The 20,752-nt window shown below is 42.6% G+C and overlaps 2 protein-coding genes across 15 annotated transcripts in view; both read right to left on the reverse strand.

Annotated features, from left to right (window-relative positions):
* Positions 1-345, reverse strand: part of dnm2a (dynamin 2a) — a 67,893-nt gene extending 67,548 nt beyond the window's left edge. For 6 of the 11 annotated variants that reach the window (XM_048618042.1, XM_048618041.1, XM_048618044.1 and 3 more), the window contains exon 1: positions 79-344. In XM_048618042.1, coding sequence (XP_048473999.1) covers positions 79-239 — 161 coding nt within the window. In that variant the 5' untranslated portion in view covers positions 240-344. Of the gene's footprint in view, positions 1-78 lie in introns of all 11 variants that reach the window. The other 5 variants (XM_048618040.1, XM_048618043.1, XM_048618037.1 and 2 more) reach the window with 2 other exon arrangements.
* Positions 346-7,621: 7,276 nt separating this feature from the next.
* On the reverse strand, positions 7,622-19,911 carry LOC109925380 (uridine-cytidine kinase 2-A-like). Of its 4 annotated transcripts, none has more exons than XM_048618047.1 (7): positions 19,784-19,911; positions 15,016-15,175; positions 14,542-14,638; positions 13,401-13,543; positions 12,766-12,863; positions 10,781-10,829; positions 7,622-8,170 (listed from the first exon to the last, which is right to left on the reverse strand). In XM_048618047.1, the coding sequence occupies exons 1-7, from the start codon at positions 19,877-19,879 to the stop codon at positions 8,166-8,168; spliced, it is 648 nt and encodes a 215-aa protein (XP_048474004.1). In that variant the 5' UTR covers positions 19,880-19,911; the 3' UTR covers positions 7,622-8,165. The 4 variants fall into 4 exon arrangements, with proteins under 4 accessions (XP_048474004.1, XP_020380912.1, XP_048474002.1 ...); XM_020525323.2 differs by having other exon boundaries at positions 7,622-10,501; XM_048618045.1 differs by having other exon boundaries at positions 7,622-10,501; positions 19,838-19,871.
* Between the last annotated feature and the right edge of the window lie 841 nt (positions 19,912-20,752).

A 20,752-nucleotide genomic window follows, 5' to 3' on the forward strand; every position in this document is an offset into this window, starting at 1 on the left:
CCCGTTTACACACACACACTTCATCCCTCCCCCTCCCCGTTTACACAGTCACTCTCTCTTCCCTCCCCCCGCCCCCACCTGCCGACGAAGTTCTCCAACACCGAGCTTTTGCCGGCGCTCTGCCCGCCCACCACGGCGATCTGCGGCAGGTCGAGGTTACAGCTCTGACCGATGGAGCTGAAAGCGTCCTGCAGCTTGTTAACCAGCGGGATCAGATCCTCCATCCCCCGGTTCCCCATGGCGCCGCTCGGGGATTGATTCACTCCCAGCGCCTGCGGCCTGCGCTTCCGATCACACCCTAGGCCCGCCGGATAACCGGCCACATCCAACTCGCCAGATCTACCGTCAATCATCCGAATCTAAGCCATTCATCACACGGCCTACCCATTGAATGCCGCCTTCCTGTGTGCGTCACCCAACCTGGACCAATTGAATTGGACATTCTTCCGTCAATTACAACATCTCTCAATCTGAATGGGCACATGGGCCATCCGTCAGATGTCACCACCCATATGACCAAGCATTGGCTAAGGTCCCTGTCGATCAACCTGAATCCGTCACTGATTCGCTCCCCTGCGTTCCGAAAGCTAGCCCGCATTCCTAACCCTTCATTGGCTTCTCCTGCTCGTCAGTCATCAACGAACAGAACCGATTGGAGATCGATGAGGTCATGCTTCCACCCTCCCTTCACTGTTGTTACTGATGAGGAAGCGAACAGACGAAGCTGAGTACACACCCAGATACACAGCATTGTACCATACAGCAGGAAAGATGCATAAAAACAACTGGAAAATAATCCAGAAGAAAATCTGAAATTTGAAAAAACAAAATATTGGAAAAACCTCAGGTATTTAGACAGTACCTCTGTAGAAAGAAACACAGTTAACATTTCAGTAGAAGTGGTTTAAGTGAAAGATACTGTAATACAGGTTTAAAGCAGGTCGGGAGCAGGAATAATTATTAAGTGGCGTGATAAGAATGGATGATCTGTGATCATGTCAAAAGAAGGAAATATGAAATAACGAAAAAAAGTGGAGCAATTGAAAGGAAGTGGAAATGCATCAAGAAACAAACATGTAAATAACATTGACAGGACACAAAAATAGATCATATGGCCCTTCAGACCTGCTCTGCTACTTTACACAGTCATGGTTGAACTTGATACTGGTGCTGCCAAACCACTCTTGCTGATGGACATTGAAATTCCCCATCCAGACTACCTGCTGCCCTTTGCCACCCCAAGTGCTTCCTCCAAGTGGTGTTCAACAAGGAGCATTGATTCATAAACAAAGGCCAAGATGTGGAGTGGTATGTGGTGATCAGCAAGAAGTTTCATTGCCTGTGCTTGACCTGATGCCATGAGACCTCATGGAGTCCAGAGTCAATATTGAGGGCTCCCAACCAATTCTCCGTGTGAAATAACTGCACGGAGGCTGGTGCCCTGCCACCAAAAACACCCTTTATTTCCGTGCGCACGCTACACAGGCTGTAGCCAGCCAGCTCGGAGTCAGTCCCCTGAACTGAGGAGATTCTCATCTCCTAGTCATATTGGTCAGCCAGGGCTTTCCTGACTGGCCCAGGTTAACAACCCCAATCAAGAACCTCACAGTTATCGAGGTCCACCTGCTTCCAATCACTACACTGTGCAATACTTTGCCACCTCCTCTGGTTACTGTGTCATGCAGATGAGTATGAGTATGTCAGGCAGTTATTCAGCTAGTCTGTGGAACATCTCTCCCAATTTTAATACCGCGACATGGATATTAGTGAGAAGGACTTTGCAGGGCCTGTCACTCTTATTTCTGGCACCTAGATTGATGCTGAGTGGTCATTCTGGTTTCAGACTGGCTTTCAAAATAAGATATTTTTAAAAATCAAATTTCTCGATCTGCCAATGTAGGATTTGAACCCACGTCCCAGAACATTAGCCTGGGGTTCTGGGTTATTAGTTTAATGACAGAAGAGGCAACACAAAATCATGGGCGCAATTCTAAAGTGGTGCCAGAATAGACGGATCTGGAGGTGAATATGCAGATCATTGAGTGCCACCACAGGTTGAGGTGGTTAATAAAGCAGACCAAATTTTGGGCTTTATAAATAGGGACATGGAGTACCAGAGAAATGATGATAAGTGCATAAAACACACCGGTTTGATTTCACTTGCAGTATGATGTCCAATGCTGGGTAGCACACAGTTGGAAGGGTGGGCGAATACATTGGGACGATTCATGATAAAAGATTCAGGAGAACGATTCAGGAATGAGGAACTTCAGTTACATAGATACATTTGAAAAACTAGGACCGTTCTCCTTGGAGATGAAGAGGAAGTTGTTCGAGGTGTTCAAAATCATGAAGGATCTGAACAGAGTAAAAAGGGAAGAAAAAATTTCCCAGCAGTGTACAGGACCAGAACCAGAGGGTACAGATTAGAAATGATTGGCCAAAGTCACAATGGCCACATAAGGAAAAAAAAAGACATTTTTACACAGGAGGGAATTAGGAAGTAGAATATTAGGAAGTAGAATATTAGGGAGTGTCAGGGTTAGGGCAGTTTCAATTCAGGCCTTCAAATGTCTTGAGACCATCATTTTTTTTTCAAATTTTTGGTTTGGATTTGAGAGTTGAAGTCAGATTTTGACCAGCAACTCATTTTGGAAAGGAAGAGAGAGAACATAACAAACTGATGTTTATGGGACTGGCCTGGAGAGATAATTGCAGCTCCTGGAATATTATAGACTTTTCAACAGCAAGATGGGTTTCTCAGAGACTAGCAGCTAGTTGGATGTTGAATTGGTCAATCAAGGGTAGAACATTGCTGGTCAGCCCTTCACAGAGAATGTTGAAAAGAAAAACAAAACCATAGTTTGAGATAGTAGGAACTGCAGATGCTGGAGAATCCAAGACAACAAGGTGCAGGGCTGGATGAACACAGCAGGCCAAGCAGCATCATAGGAGCAGAGAGGCTGACGTTTCGGGCCTAGACCCTTCATCAGAAAAGGATGAAGTCCATAGTTTGAATGGGTTTGGTTTAGGTTTTAGGCAGAAGGTTGTGCACGTGCAGTATTTTGTAACGGAAGCAATTTTGAGTTTTAGTCTCTCTCTAATTTGATACCCAGTTAAAGAACTGTTGAAGGCTTCAAGGAAAGAATTCCAAGTACATCTTCGGCAGTCTGCAGACGCTATTTGCATGAGTTGGTGACTTTGAAATTCAAGCAAGATATAACTCGATGGGACTGGAATATAAAACATTGGTCAAGAATTTCTGAAGCCATACCCACCATGAGATCATTGAATTGGCAAATTAAATTCTTTAAATTTATCCCTTATCTGTGCCTTGTCTATCTGAGAATGTGGGTGGTAGTTAAAGAAGACTGGGCTTAGATTATTGATAGTATGTAGATTGACTTATCCATGTTTATCCATGTTCTGCTAAATTTTCATTATTAATAAAGAAACAACAATTTTTATTAAGTGTATCGAGTATCTGTTATTTGTAAAGGCTGCTTAGAAATTATTGGATGTTTTGATTTTACTGTGCTACAAATCCGGGGATACGGAGACTAATTTGGTTTGGTCTGTTGTCATAATGTAATTAGGGGCTCGACCTTGAAATCTTAGCAGGATCTTTAAACGTAGACAACGTCCACCTGAAATTGGATTTTGGAACTGAGAGTGGGTACTCAAGACACCAAACATTTATCCAAATTTCAGATTCAAGGACTCAACATGCCAAATGGCCTGCTTCTGCACCACAAGGATTTTATTATTCTACTATCACTTGGTTTAAATAGGAGTAGAGGTGCCATGTAATATGTCAGATCTATCAGTGAACCTTGTGTTACAGTTCAGACAACTGGAAATGAGAAATTAGGAGTTAGAATTCTAAGAGGGGGAGAAAACAGAAGTCCAAAAGGGCATGGATACAACAGACTGAGCAATGACTACACTAAAAGCAGAAGCAAATACCGTTTTACCTGGTATGTTTGGAGTCTAAATGTCGGGGAAGGATATAAAATGATATCTAATGCAGCTCATGGTCGTGTATGGGAAGAGCGGACAAGAATGTTGTGGAGGGAACAGTCCCTGCCAAATGCTCAATAGCAGGGCATGTGGTGTTTGGTAGCAGTATCACTCTAGAGGGAGTAGAAAGGGCACGGGATGGGCTGCTGAACGTATGGTGGGGAAAGACAGAAGATGAGGAAAATAGAAGTTGGACAGCAGTTTCAGTAATGGTGTCAGCTAGAATGGTGATATGGCAAAGTTGGAAGAATATCATTCAGCATCCGATGATGACCAAGGGGTAGGAGAGAATGGTGGCTAGAGAAGTATATGTGCTCAAGGACCTCAAGGCAATAAGCTTCAAACTTCACAGCATTCAACTGGAGAGAAAGGAGTGTCTCATTTGGGACTCAAATAGGAATCTCGAGTCAACAAGGGAGTAGCCAGGTGGCAATATGGAGATGGTGAATGACACTGCAAAGAGAAATTTTAATCATGAAGCCATACTTGGCAGTCAGGAACAACCAGCTACTGTCGAGACCATAAATACCACATCAGCCAGCTGTTCAGATCTGGTCAGCTCAGTTTCCTCCATTCTTGAAGAGGAAGCTAATCATGGCACAGAGTTTAAATTATTTTATATTTAAGAAGTGCTTTACTCTTCACAGAAGTAAACAAGTGCATCATGTATCACAGCCACTAAACAATCTCAAGTTCTGGTAAAGAAAAAATGAAGATTCACAATGCACCCACATACAGCACAGAGAATCTCAGCCATCAAACCCAGGACAGATTAAGAAAGTTTTGACAATATGAGCTGTGATAAGAGCAAAGTCTCTTTTATTCTTAGAGTCATAGGGCATGGAAACAGAACCTTCAGTCCAACTAGTCCATGCTGACCATGCTCCCAAACTAAACAAGTCCCACCTGCCTTTGCTTGGCCCATGTCCTTCCAAACCTTTCCTATTCATGAACTTATCCAAATATCTTTTCAAACACTAACTGTACATACATCCGCCACTTCTTCTGGCAGTTCATTCCACACATGAACCACTCTGTGTAAAGAAGTTGCCCCTCATGTCCTTTTCAAATGAAAAATACCTTTCTCCTCTCACCTTAAAAATATGACCCCTAGTTTTGAACACCCCTACCCTAAGGAAAAGACCCTTGCTATTCACCTTGTCTATGCCCCTCGTGATTAAATAAATCTTTAAAAGGTCACTCCTCAACATCCTACTCTCCAGTGAAAAAAGTCCTAGCCTATCCAGTCCATTTTTATAATGAACCCTCCATTCCTGGCAACATCCTGGTAAATCTTTTCTGAACCCGCTCCAATTTAATATTATCCTTCTTGTAGCGGGGCAACTGGAACACAGTATTCTGGAAGAGGCCTCACCCATGACCTGTACAACCCCAAGAAGACATTCCAACTCCTAAAATCAAAGGACTGAGTAATGAAGGCAAATGTGCAGAGGCCTTCTTAACCACACTGTCTACTTGTGATGCAAGTTTCAAAGAATTATGTACCCGAACCTCCAGGTCTGTACAATTTATTGTACAAGTTGTGCCCTTTCTTGGTTTTACCAAGATGCAATACTTTGCATTTATCCAAATTAAAACGCCATCTGCCACTAAGAACATTTTATTTAGCGCAAAGCAATAGTGGTGACTACCTCATGACTGATCTGAATAATGTCCAGACACAGGCAGAATGGTAGGCTGCTATTTCAATTGTGTAATAAAAAATCAAACAAACAAACAAACAAACAAAACAGGAGATGGCTTTAAAAAGGGCTGCACCTAGGAGAGCAGAGAATGTTGATCTCAGCTGCCAGGAATAAGCATTCCTCAGAGAAAGAGAAGAGATCATCGCTCACACTCTCTCCCCCCACCCCCAAACCTCTCAGCGATCAGGGTAGACCAGGATACCCTTACTTCTGGCTCTCCAGTCACTGCTCCATTAGTCCATTATTTAGAAAGAATTTATCATGCAACCGTTGTCCAAAGTTGCAAGATTTTTTAAAAATTTGACTTTCATAAATACTCACTCACACAATATACATCTACTAGGAATGAGCACACGTGTCAGCTCTCCTTCCTTTACAAATCCCACAACAAAAAAAAATCAGAGTTTGTTCTTTCTTATCACTCTTCATTGTTCAGACACATTCCTATCCGTGAACGAAAACAAATTTTATTTTTAACAAATTATAAGTAATAGGCTTCCCATTAACATGCAATTTTATTTTTGAAAGATTATTTTAAGTAATAAGCTTCAAGTGCAAGAGATCAAGGTCAAGCAGAGCAGTGATCTCAGGTCAAAGCTGCTCAAGAAGCAATAAGTTTAATCCTCACAACCCACCCACTGTACTTTTCCTGCAATTACCTCCATCTATTCAACCCCATCCACCCTCAACTCACAAAGGAACCCCATGTAGGCAGCAAGGTGGGCTGGAATCAGAAGTAGTGAGAGTGGCAGCTGCCCAGTTGTTAAGTGATATGATAACATTACCATGACAGTGTCTAAAGCAGTGCTGCATCAGAATCAAACAGCAGGACAATACAGAAGAGGACTAGGATTGAAACACACACTGTCAGTGCCATGTCAGTCTAATAGCTCAAACCACACACACTGATCAATTGAAACTCAAGCACCAAATACATATATTCCATATTCCTTTCTCACCCTGAGACACTATATTACCACAAAAGGCATTTGGCACAGATTCTTTACTTTAGCCAGTTTGTGATGTTAAATCAGCAGGTTAGATAGAATCTATGGGGAAAAGAAACAGTTAGCATTTCAAGTTTGATCTTTTCACAACATGACATTTCACCCTTCAATTAGATGCTGCCAGATCTGCTGAGTATTGAGCATCTTTTGTTTTCATTCCGGATTTCCAGCACACGCAGAATGAGAAGACAACTCATACTTTCATCATTTGGAAACTTGGTTCTAAAGTGGATAGAACCATCTATAGCTGTTAAGTGTAATTTGTGTTCCTATATTGTGGGTTTTCCCTTTTTAAACCTCAATTTGTTAAGGTCAAAGAGTGATGCCAGAACACCCGAAATTTCGTTTACATGCAACTAAAGTGAGGCTTTTAGAACCTTTGAGGTGATTAGTTTAGTGCCTTAGCAACAAGAGAAGGTGGTGTTCTACAGCTCAAGGAGACATGTGATAATTCTGTCTTTATTAAATAACTTAATTCTATCTAGAAGATCAGTGAAAGTGCAGTTTTTCTTCCAGTAATAAGAAAGGCCCACACTTGCAGCAGTGTGCAGTTTAGCAGTCTATAGAATAGTCAGGGCAGAAGAAAAGGCGTTCAAGTGTTTTGAGTGTTAATAAGAGAAAAGCTTCAGAAACAAAAAGATTAAGAAATAATCGAGCTGTATTAGCTAGTTGAAGGTTTCAGGAAGAGACATTTTCTAAATAAATGCATTGATTGATTACTTTTGTTTCTTGCAAAATCTGCAAAGTCATGCCCCTGGAAAGGAACTTTAAATGAGAAATACGGGACTCTTCACTGAAGAGCACATATCTGTAAGGTTGCTTTTGAGGGATAACAGGTTGAATTTTTTTTGATGTGTAATAAGACCCTTTCAAACAGTTGTTATTAAATGCAATAATTTTTTTCTCTTGTGCAAAATAGATTTTGATATTCTTTTGTTAACAGTACGTCGGCAGTCTGTTTTGACCATGTTAAATGACTAACTTCCATAGTAACCAAACAGCAAAAACAAACACTCATGGTCTATCAAGCCATGTTTCATACTGGAATTTAACTCATCCAGCATGACCATCTGCTGGTATCACAAACAGTTTGCTTTTGTGTTGAAAGATTAATGTCGTCTTACATCACCAAACATGAAATAAGTACAGATGACACCATAGGCAGATTATGCAATGGACCACTTCATACAGATCACCAATCCCACCAGTGGGTTTCAGGGTTAAACAGAGAGATGAAGGAACTCCACCAGCAATGAACTGGAGACATACTTTATGTGCTCATTTTCTGAATTTCAGCATTTTAAACAACTTTAGTTGCAATTAACATCCAATAAAATGTGATCATAGAGGGCCCACATTGATATTGATTCTTCCAGCTTGGGTTTCACTGACATACAAAGTGAAACGGAGCATCATTTTCAAGGAGTGACGGTTAACCTGTTAAAGAGTAGCAATACAGGTAATTGCACATTCCACACAGACATTGCAGATCAGAGACAGGAAACCAGGGAGATCCAAGCATTTGGGAGAGTCTCCCAATCACAGAATTGGATCAGCCAAATCCAAGATATGATCAAAAATAGCTACTTTTTATTTAATGACTACATCGAGCACCTGGAATCAAACATCTGAGCAGTCTTGGATCAGGAAAGTGTAAATCAGCAAATGCTCCTGCCTACTGTTCAATGGGCCTTGGTGATAAGGGCTGGGGCTCAACCATTATCTCTCCAATACTGAGTAGACCTAACTCAATTAACAGCCTTTTGGGTGAGCGAAGGTACACAAAGCAAGTGAAATTGAAAGATACTCAGCACACCCAGAGCACTGGGAGAGATTGAATGTGAGTGGGGGAATGGTGGTGCTGGAATTTGTCAGAGAAGACAAGTCTGTCACCCCAAAAAAAAAAAAAGGATACAATGCCCTATACTAGCAGAGATTGAGCAGAATGATGTTAGACTTCAAAGGGTTAGGTCATGAGAAATTACATTAAAAAAAGACTTGTATTCCATGGAATACAGAAGGTAAAAGTAAAAAAGGTGTCTTTTCCTTAGGGTGGGAAATCAAGACTCGGGGGCATATTTTTAAAAAGATAACAGAGCAAGAGAGAGATTTAAAAAATACATTAGGGGCAATTTTTTTTGTTTTTTTTAAAAAACAGTGGCTCATGTGTGGAATGAACTTCCTGAGGAAGTGATGGATGTGGATACAGTTACAACATTTAAAAAGACATTTAGATAAGTACATGAAAAAGAAATGTGTGGAGGGATATGGGCAAAGTGCTGGCAGGTGGGATTAGTTTAGTTTGGGATTATGACCAGCATGGATTGGTTAGACCAAAGGGTTTATTTCTGTGCTGTATGACTATGAAAATTTGATGATATTTGACAGGCTAGATAGAAGTAAATGTTTTCTACTAACAAAGCTATGACAAGGAGACATAACCGTAAAAAAAGTCAAAACCAGATAATTCACTCAGAGAAAGGAGAAAAAAAGTTATGAAACACTTCTACACAAAAAATAAAAAAAAAGTGAAACTTTTACATAAAAGTATGAGATGAGTGCAATTATCAATTTTTAAATTAGAGATCAAGAGTGTTTGCTATCAAGAGTCTAAAGGATTATGGAGTCATGGTGTAGATCAGCTATGATCTCATTGAACTGTAGACTGGGCTCCTCCTCTTCCTGACTTGCTGGTCAGTAGTATCATTGAGAAAAGGCTGGTATTTATAAGTGGCACTAATCACAACCTTAGGGCCTCCCAATAATTCACTCCAACAGTGTAATCACATTTCTTGATGTCAATATTGGGGTTATTTCTCATGGTTTTTAGGCATTAAGAAGTGGATTAAAAGGTATAAACCTCACTTGGCAGTGACACTATAGTTGTAGTAGCAGCAGGCACCACATAGAAGACAAGACAGGAGTATTTAGAGAGCCCAGGTAGTGAAATCAGCTGACAATAAAAAAAAAAGGGATGAAATCAGGTCATGCAGAGAATTCAAGCTGACACTGACAAAGTAATATCCTTGCTGTACAGATTAGAGCAGCTCAGACAAGTTTCCAAGGGAATACTGACATCATTTCAGAATTGAAAATTAACAAAAGCTGTGACCACAATGCAGACTCTCAACCACACAGCCTGGGGGAGAAATTAACATACAGCCACCTTCAGGATGAGATCTTGTGGAGTTACTCAGAGGAAAGTAGGTCAAGGTAATCAATCCAGTACAAGAAAAGGGGATATCAAAATCACAAGCAATGTGGGTCAGGGAGGAGAGGGGTTGCTTTGCAAACTGTCCCACTTACCAAACCCAAATCACAAGGGAAAAAAATATAGCAGGAAGCGCAACACTTAGCACAATCATGGGACCAATATCCACTCACTGGTGTCAGAGACAGAGACATTCAGTGCTGACTCTGGGTACATATTGAAACATTACTGTACAAAAGGACACAGGCCCCTAAAACTCAATTCCATCAGATACATGTGGTGAGACAGAACCATTGGCCCATCGTTAAATGAGTCTGTAAGAAGAGGAAGAAGAAGAAGCTTGGTCATCCACACACTGAGTCCACCTATGACCCAGGAGCTGAATAATACTGATCCTGCTCCTGCCCCTGTCTGTTGTTAGGGTCAATGCGGGCGTGAGCTAGACTCTGATGTATGTCGAATTCGGGGCACAGTGTGTCCATTCACACAGCTATTGCGTTTGGTCAGACCACCAGTCAGGATGTCTTGAATGTGCTGCACAATCAAGTTTATGGCAACTGCAAGAGACAGAGGGAGCAGAAAATCAAACTCCACTGATCCATTTCTAATAAACTGCAGCAGTGTAGCTCCCAGCATTCCAGAAGGCATTCCTCCTCCCACCACCTCTTATTGTCTTTAATCTCCTATTCCCTACACACTTGCTTCATGCGTCATCCCATTCACATAAAGCCCCTCCACCCTCATGTAGAAAGTTCTACACGGATCCTTCACATTGGCACAGCCATACAGCTTTGAATGAGGGATGGGGGAGAAGTTATTATGATCTTTCTACTCACCCAAATTTTCCACTCCTCTGGGGATGATGACATCTGCATATTTCTTGGTCTGTGAATGAGAGCACAAATAGTGACAGCTCTTTCTCATATGGTGAATTTTGCATTTACTGCTAAAAAAAGGGAAAAAAAAAAAGAATAAAAGTAACTGTTACTGAAACGGTACAAGGCACTAGTGAAACCACACCTGGAGTACTGCGTACAGTTCTGGTCCCCTTACTTCAGGAGAGATGTAGTTGCATTGGAAGCTTTAAAGGAGGTTCACTGGATTGAGGGATTTGTCTTATGAAGACAGACCGAGTAGTTTAAGTAGATGACTGACAGGGAATCTAACTGAGGTATACAAGATGCTGAAGGGGATTGATAAGGTAGATGTGGAGCAGATGTTTCCTCATGTGAGGGAATCTAGAAAGAGAGGCGATAGTTTTAGAGTAAGGCGTGGCAAATTTTAAATAGGTGAGCTGAACTTACTTCTTTCAAAGTGTCTGAATTTGTGGAATTCACTACCCGTGTGGTGGATGCCAGGACATTGAGTAAATTCAAGGAGGAGACAAGACAGATTTTTAACTAGTAGTGTTATAGGGACCAGGCAGGAAAGTGGAGTTGAGATCAGCCATGATCGTGTTAAATGGTGGAGCAAGCTCAAGGGGCTGAATTGTCTCCACTTGCTCCTAGTCTTCATGTTCTTATATTCAGCTCTGGCTGCTTCTCATTCACTATCCTTGAACCATTTCTGCAATAATTCACTGTAGGGTTCCTGCTCCCGACCAGGCACCTTTCCAGCTTCACTTTTAGAGAAATTTTAAACTAAACTAAACTCAAAGCAGCATCTGTTGAATTTAAAGAATTCAAATCAGTGATCTCAGCTCAACTTCAATTTTTTTTTTGAAAAGCTTGTGGGAAGAGGGCAATGCTGGCTGGCCAGCATTTCTTGCCCATTCCTAGTTGCCCTTGGTGGTGAGCTGCCCTCTTGAACTGCTGCAGGTAGACCCACATGCCATTAGGGAGGGAATTTCAGGATTTTGACCCAGCAAACGTGAAGGAACAGGATATATTTCCAAGTCAGGATAGCGAGTGGCACGGAGGAGAACTTGAAGGTGGTGGTGTAGCCATGGATCTGCTGTCCTTGTCCTTGTCCTTCTATTTAGAACTGATTGTGGGTTTGGAAGGTGCAATCCGAGGATCTTTGGGGAATTTCTGCAATGCATTTGATAGATGGTACACACTGCTGCTACTAAGTGTCAGTGATGGATCCAGTGTCTCCAATGGTTTCTCAATATCACATGGAGTGAATTGAATTGGCTGTGTAATGCTGGGGACCAATTACCACGCTTGCTGAAAATTATGGTGAATGCTTCAGATTTACCTTCTGCACTGATGTGTTGGGCTCTTCCATCATCAAGGATGGGGATATTTGTGGAACCTCTTCCTCCATTCAGTTGTTTAATTGTGCACCACCACTCACGAGCAGATGTGGCCGAATACCGAGCTTAGATCTGATCCGTTGGTTGTGGGATTGCTTAGCTCTGTCTATTGCTTGCTGCTTATGCTGTTTGGTGGCTTCACCAGGTCGACACCTTATCTATAGGTATGCTTGGTGGTACTCCTGGCATACCCTCCTGCACTCTCCATTGAGCCAGGGTTGATCCCCTGCTTGATTGTCATGGTTGACTTTAGGATATACCAGGCCATGAGGTTACAGACTATGTTAAAGTACAGTTCTGTTGTTGTTGATGGCCCACAGCATCTCCTGGATGTGCAGTCTGGAGTTGCTAGATCTATTTGAAGTCTGTCCTATTTAGCATGGTGATAGTGCCACACAACACGACAGAGGGTGTTCTCAATGTGAAGACACAAGGAGTGTCTGTTGGTCACTCTTATCGATATATCTACAGCTGGCTAATTGGTAAGAATGAGACTCACCTATAACCTCTCCCACCCTAGCCCCAACCCACACTCCAACCAATTACTTCTGAATAATTCCTCACCGGAAGACAGAACTCCTCGAAGGCTGGTTTTACAAAGGTGGTGTACTGTGTCAGAATTTGCTCCAGGTCCCTCCCTCTCTCGTTGATGTCTCTCAACACTGGAGATAGGAAACAAAATAGTTAAAGTTAAAAAAAAAAGACCACATTAGCATTGCATCAACACAGACTGGGGAACAGGTCTGTGTGTAGAATATCCCCAAAGCTAGGCCCCCTCTTATAGCTTAGAGCTCCTCAGCTTAGGAGGTGGTTCAGGGCCAGAGCATGGAACCAGGTGATGAAACAAAACCAGAAACTCAGCCGGTCCGGCAGCATCTGTGGAAAGAAAGCAGGGTCAACATTTCAAGTAGTGACCCTTTCATCAGAATTCTAGACCCGATATGTTGACCCTGCTTTCTCTCCACAGATGCTGCCAGACCTGCTGAGTTTCTCCAGCAGATTCTGATTTCCAGCATCTGCAGTTCTTTGTTTTATAGCCAGTGAAAATGGTCTTGAGGGACCAAATGCAGAAATTGGAGAAGCAAAGGGAGTGCAGAAAGAGAAACAAATCAATCCCATTCACTAACTGCTCAATATTGTATCCAACTCCTAGATTTGTCTCAAACCAAGGCTAACCAGCCCTCAGGAAACCCTCTCACCTCTTCGGGATAGCCGGGTATCTGCATCTGTGTCCACAAAAAGTTTCATTTGGAACAAATCCCTAATCTCTTGGGAATAGAAAACCAGGATTCCCTCGAAGAGGACCACATCTGCTGGATATACCTTCACCATCTCAGACTTTCTGTGTACAAAACACCTCAGTTAGTCTCACACCAAATCCACATGAGCAAAGAACATTTAACTCTTCTAAACTACTCCCCCATTCAATCAGACCAATCTCTATCAAAGTTGGATAGAATCATTAATTTAATCATTAGCCCTCTTTAGTTTGACACTTTTTGTGAATAGCATGTGGGCATCACTGGCTGAGCCAGCATTTGTGACCCATCCCAAATTACCTTGGAGGAGGTATGAGCTTCTTCTTGAACCACTGCAGTCCACGTGCTATAGAGACACCCACAGAGTTAAGGGTTGTTTCAGGATTGAGAACAGTAAGTGAAAGAACAGTGCTAATCAGTCAGTCAGGATGATATGGGGTTAGATGGGAACTTGCAGATGGTGTTCCCAATAATCTGCTGCCCTCATCTTTTTAGACAGCAGCGTTCAGGTGTTTGAAAGGTGATGTTGAAGGGGTGGCCATAGTACAAACACTGATGCACATATGCCTCCCAATTAGTCTAAATTAGCAGCCACCAACTTATTTCCCTCTCCTAAATACACATTGGTTATTTGCTTTTGTGAATTTCTCAGGCAATGCCCATTTGTAGAACACTAACTAAAGAGACAGTTTATTTGTCCAAGAAATTCCAGCATGGGAGAATCACTTCTGCCTTTACTCAATGTCAACAGACACAACCACCTGTCCAGTAAAGGGCCGGCTTCAATTACAGGGCCCTGGACAATTAAAAACGCCACCCACCACAAAGCAGCAGTTATAGGTGGCATGGGGTGATTGACCAACAGAAACACAAAGCCTTGCTTCCCTCCTTCACCCAAACATTGTGCATTGTCTGAAATGGTGATCATTACCAGCAGGACAGTAGACTCCGAGTCCATTCCCCATAGCCTGACTCTCAAATAACCAGTTTTGTTTCCAAATCCTACAACCTTGGTTTTTCATTAGCTATCGTAATGGCAGTTGGTGATTTGTTGGATAATTCTATGCATTCTGATACATACCGAGAGTGTTTAATAAAATCATAGACAGGAATTGAGACTGTCTTGCCATTGATGATATCTTTCAAGGTACGAAGAATCAGTTCATTGTCAAAAGCATCTGCACACAAGAGGAAAAAGAAAAAAAAGAGGAAAATCAGCAAACTGAACCGAGGAGTCACTACAAAGGATCCCTCTACTACAACCACACAAGCCCTTAGCAGGAGGCCCTCACACTGCCACACAGCTCAGAACCTGCCCCAGGCTACATCATCTCTTTGAGTTTCAAAGTTACAAAGCAGAATTTCAGGCTCTCTTTCATTCTGAGAATCACAAATTATCAAATTCCCAAAGCCATGCTGCCCCCTCCCTGTAATCTCCAACACAGACCCCACAACCACTTTTCTCTCCACTCACCCATACATACACACCCACCCACCAATCCATCCTCATCATCTCTGTCCTGTTGCCCTTCCCATGTGTAACACAAGTAGGTACCTGGATGGTCGAAGTTATACTGCCCTTTGCTAGCCTTGGCTTTTTGTTCTGCAGTCAGCACCTTATAGAAACTGTCCTGGCTCAGGATCACCACCTGTCTCTGCTGCTGGTCCACCTTATTCTGTCCCAGCAGCTCAACGATTTTCTGACAGACAGAGGACTGTAGTTTAAAAAAACAAAAAAAAACAGAAGATTAAACAATATGTTCAACAATCCAAAATTCAACTATACGTCCGAGTTTAAGACAGCACGTTTGGCACAGCATAACAGCTCAACTTCCGCAGCGAGGTCATGAATTGGAAATTTGTTAAAATGGAGAGGGTGCAGAAAAGCTTTACAAGGATGTTAGAGGGTTTGAGCTAAAGGGAGAGGCTAAATAGGCTGCAGCTTTTTTCCCCCTGGAGTGTCATAGAATGAGGGGTGGCCGAACAGAGGTGTATAAAATCATGAGGCATGGATAGAGTGAGTAGCCAAGGTCTTTTTCCTACAGTAGTGGGACGGGGGGGGGATCCAAAACTAAAGGGCACAGGTTTAAGGTAAAAGGGGAAAGATCTAAAAAGTACCTGAGGGGTCACTTATTCACGCAGAGGGTTGGGCAAGCATGGAATGAACTGCTACAGGAAGTAGTGGAGGCTTGTACAACTACAGCATTGAAAGGCTTCTGGAAGGGTACATGAATAGGAATGGTTTAAGAGGGATATGGGCAAAATGCACACAAATGGGACTAGGTCAGATTGGGATGTTTGGTCGGCATGGATGAGTTGGAATAAAACATCTGTTTCCATAACCTATGACTCTATACATCTGCAAGTTATTTGTCATGCTTTCATGTACACAATTATCCAATCACAAAGCGATGGAAAGTGGTGTTTTGACCTAATTCCTCTTGGCCTCTAACTGGAAGTGACATTTGATGAGAGAATTAGGTCTGCACACTGCAAAATATTGTAAATGTTGACTGTTGTAAAATGAGGGATAGGATAAGGCATTGAGAGATTTGGAAAGAGAACCCTCAAACTAAGTCCAAAGAGCAACAGCAATGGCTTTTGTAGAGAATTTCTTTTCTCTCATTGTTTCAGGGGGCTTCAGCATCATGGCAAACATTTGTGGCCAATACCTAATTGCCCGAGTGGAATGGCTTGTTAGGACATTTCAGAAGGCAGGGAGGAATCAAACACATTGCTGTGGGTCTGGAATCATACGTGAGCCAGACCAGGTAAGGACAGCAGATTTCTTTCCTGAAAAGATATTAGTGAACCAGATAGCTTTATAGTCACCAGACAGACTGGCTTTCAATTCCAGAATTATTAATTGAATTTTAATGCCACTGGCTGCCTTGACAGGATTTGACCCAGGACTCCTGGATTACAGCTACTACCATCTCCCTGAATGCTCAGAACATAGGGATTGTAAAGGAATACAGCGATTTAGGAATCCAAGTCCAGAAGTCACTAAAAGAATAAAACATTACATTTATTTGCACAGTAAGAGGAGGGTGGGACTTTTCACTAACTTTTCTGCCAATTAGGATGGAGTGCAAGTAAAACACTTGCAGTTCCGAATGTTTTCGATGCCACTTTGAATAATGAATTCAGGTCTTACAAAGAACATATAAAAGATAAGAATGTGCCTGCAGAAAAGGCCAAAGACTGCACACATCTGCATCAAAGATGAACTGATAGCACAGAGATAAATTTGTATGACCTGATTGGCATTACAGAGACACAGTTGAAAGTCGATCAATGCTGGAACCTTAATGAAGGGTTTTGACACAATATTACGTCAGAAATCAAGGAAAAGGTGAAAGAGCAGCTGTGAGAATTAACAGTGGCATCAGTTCAGCATGGAGAGATGACCTCAACTTGAAATTATCAAGGTGTACAGTTATGTGCAGAGAAAAGAAGTAGCAAGGTACATACCATTTGTTGGAGTAGTTTACAGGTTCCCTAACAGTAATCAGTGTATTACAGAGCAGACTTCAAAAGAAAAAAAAAGGGACATGCAAGACATGCCACAATAATCAATGACTTTAAGCAACACAGGGAAGGCGATAGTGTAATGGTTATTGTCACTGGACTAGTAATCCAGAAATCTAGTAACTTTGGGGACAGAAGAAGTTGGAATCCCAAAATGGCAGATGGTTGGATTTGGCTTTTTTTTTTTTTAAAAATTGGGATTTAAAATTGCAAATGACCACAAAACCACATGTGGTAAATAACCTTCTAGGTGACAGTATCAAATTACAAATTAAATGTACAAATCTGCAAAGATTAGTGGTAGGTCAGACATTAAAACCAGCAAAGGATAATTAAAAGATGATAAAGAGGTAAAAAGCAGAATATGAGCAAAAGCAGCAGTATAAAAACAAACAGACAGTGAGTGGTACTACACGTGTCTGAATAGGAAGAGTGACTAAAATTGGTGTGGTACTTCAGTCAGATCAACTTAGAATTCATTATGGAAAACAAAGATATAGCAGACATTTTGAACAAGTTTCGTATGTCTAGCTTCACAGTAGAAATCTTAGAAAACTTCTTAAACATAAATCGAAAATCAAGAGGTGATGGGGGGAATGAACTTAAAGTAACCACCATCAGGAATAAAATGGCAGGGAAACTACTGGACCCGAAAGTTGACAAGTCCTCAAAACTGGATGGTCTGCTTCCTAGGATCTTCGATGCTACTTTGCAAAGGAAGTCTGGGAAAGATGTAGTTTCTGTCAAGCTTCGACCCAAGCAACTCTGTGACGCAGGACTGTGCGCTCAATGGTGTGTTCCCCAGGATGCACACGGAGGTGAACATCACCTGTGCCTGAAGAATCATCAACTCAGTGAAAGATGCTCTTTGGTCTGCCCAAAACTGGTTGGCCTTCCAGAAGAAGGAACTGACCTGACTGAGTGTTGCAGACTGGCAAATTCCAAGGTCCAGGGCTACGTGCTCAGGGACGCACTAAAGCTTGGGGCAGTTTCCACCAAAGTGCAGGGAGAAAGACCACTGTCTGAGGTCTTCCTGCCAAAGTTAAATGGGCGGGTCTATTAATTATAGGGCCCTCAAGTGCAAATAAATATAGTCTGGTTCAAGAAAGAGATGTCTTTGGTTTGTTTGGATAGAGTCAAACTCCAATGTTTGTTTTATTGATATGCTACCGTACAGAGCCAAACTGCATTTGTGACTAAGACTCTTAATGAATAAAATATATTTTTGAAATCAACAAAAAAAAAGATACAAGATGCACTGGTCTTCTCAGAATTTAAAACATTTTGAAAGAAGGGACCCCAGAGGATATAAAATGACAAAAATAACACCTTTGTTCAAGAAAGCAGGAGGCAGAAAGCTGTAACCTATGGACCAGATGGCTTAACATCTATCATTGAGAAGGTTCTAGAATCTAATTCTGAAGAAAGGTTGTGAAGAGTCATGACTTGAAACGTTAACTCTGCTTTCTCTCCACAGATGCTACCAGGTGTATTTTTCTCCAGCAATTTCTATTTTTATGCTAGAATTTAACTGATGCTTTTAAGACAATTTTAAAATTCAACAGCCAAAATAAAAAGAGACTGTGCCCTTTGGTAAGAGGTTAAGCTCAAAATTTAGAGCTCAGCTGTTAGTGTGAAGTTTGTCTTGAAGTCATCCAAGGCTTTCTCCCCAGTATAGTAATAATACCAGTAAAGCAACATAGCCAGAGACAGAAACAGAGTTAACATTTCAAGTCAGCCTTTCTCAATGTTCTGAAGTGAGAGACAGGCAAGGGATCAGTAGAGTCATGCAGCACAGAAACAGGCCCTTTGGTCTGACCAGTCCACACTGACCAAGTTTCCCAAACAAAACTAGACCTACTTGCCCAGCCTTCGCCCATATCCCTCTAAACCTTTCCTATTCATGTACCTGTTCAAATGTCTTTTAAATGCTGTAACTGTACCCGCATCTACCACTTCCTCTGGCAGTTCATTCCCATATGCACACCACCCTTTGAGAAAAGGTTGACCCATCGCTCCATTTTAAATCAATTCTCCTCTCGCCTTAAAAATATACCTTCTAATTTTGAACTCACTCACCCTTGGAAGAAGGCCTTTGCTTTTCAGCTCGTCTGTGCTAATGGCAGCAGATAATGGGGCAAAGTACCTCTTATGACTGAGAGCTGAACAGCATCTTCCTGCTGCTCATGTCCAGTCTATCCTCAACCTAGCGCGTTCCTAGGTAGACACTCCCCGAGACCACACATAACACCAAAAAGCTAGGTTAATGATGAAAAAAGAAACGCTATTTGCATTTGTTTTATTACTCAGCTTTTCTTCAGAAGTCCCCAGTGACTGAGGCCTAAAATAACCCATAACCCAATTCTGCCTTTTCACTTCCATTCCGGAAATAAGGGCCGGCATCGTGCCTGCGCATCCCTCACTCTCCGCGCCTGCGCATTCCTCATTCCACCCCCACCCCCGGCATCGGTCCCGCGCCTAAGTCGCACCCCCACCAGCCGGCGTCGGTACCGCGCCTGCGTCACACCCACCCAGCCGGCGTCGGTTCCGCGCCTGTGCATCCCTCACCCTCCCCGCTCGCGTCGGTACCGCACCTACGTCGCACCCTCCCTGCCGGCGTCGGTACTGCGCCTGCGTCGCACCCTCGCCCCGGAGGCCGGTACCGCGCCTGCACATTGCTGCTCCTGCTCGCCATGCGGATGTTTTCGAAAGTCTGGATTGACGAAACCGCTCGAGACACAGTCCCACTCGAATCCCAGGCTACAGTCGCCACGATCAGCGCGACGACCTACCTTCCCGCTAGCGGTCCCGCCGCTGACAGCAATAAGAAAAGGCCGATGCTGTACCTTTCGCTCAAGCACCGCATCGGCCGCCATCACCGCCGACATGACTGTGGAGCCGGCGCATGCGCGCCTTTATGTAGGCCTCAACCGAACTTGGTTGGTGTCTCATCAAGATAGGTTGTCTAGGCAGTCAGCTAGCGCAAATCAGAGATTGAGAAATTCCCATTTTACCCAAAATTAGAGAGACTCCTGTATCATCCAAAATCAGTAAGGCTTGCATATCATCCAATTTCAGTGAGACTCCCACATCACCTAAAATCAGGGAGACTCCCATATCATCCAAAATCAGTAAGGCTTGCATATTATCCAAAATCAGTGAGACTCCCACATCACCCAAAATCAGGGAGACTCCCTGATCATCCAAAATCAGAGAGACTCCCATATCATCCAAAATCAGAGAAATTCCCATATCATTGCTATCAGAGAGATTCTCATATCACCAATATCAGAGATACCTCGTATCCTCTAAATCAGAGATTTGCATATCATCCAAATCATAAATCCCCATATCATTACAGTCGTAGCGTGGAAACAGACCCTTCGGTCCAACTCGTCCATGCTGACCAGATATCCTAAATTAACCTAGTCCCATTTGCCAGCATTTGGCCCATATCCCTCTAGACTCTTCGTATTCATATACCCATCTAGATGCCTTTTAAATGTTGTAATAGTACCAGCCTCCACTACTTTCTCTGATAGCTTATTTTATACACACACCACCCTCTGTGTGAAAAAGTTGCCACTTCGATCCTTTCTAAATCTTTCCCCGCTCACCTTTGGTTTTGGATTCCGCTAACCTGGGATCAAGACCTTGACTACTCACCCTATTCATGCTCCTCAATTTTATAAACCTCTATAAGGTCATCACTCAGCCTCCGATCCTCCGTGGAAAAAAGCCCCAGCCTATTCAGCCTCTCC

Source organism: Rhincodon typus, chromosome 38 (genome assembly GCF_021869965.1).
Source record: "Rhincodon typus isolate 14 chromosome 38, sRhiTyp1.1, whole genome shotgun sequence".
Taxonomy (NCBI): domain Eukaryota; kingdom Metazoa; phylum Chordata; class Chondrichthyes; order Orectolobiformes; family Rhincodontidae; genus Rhincodon; species Rhincodon typus.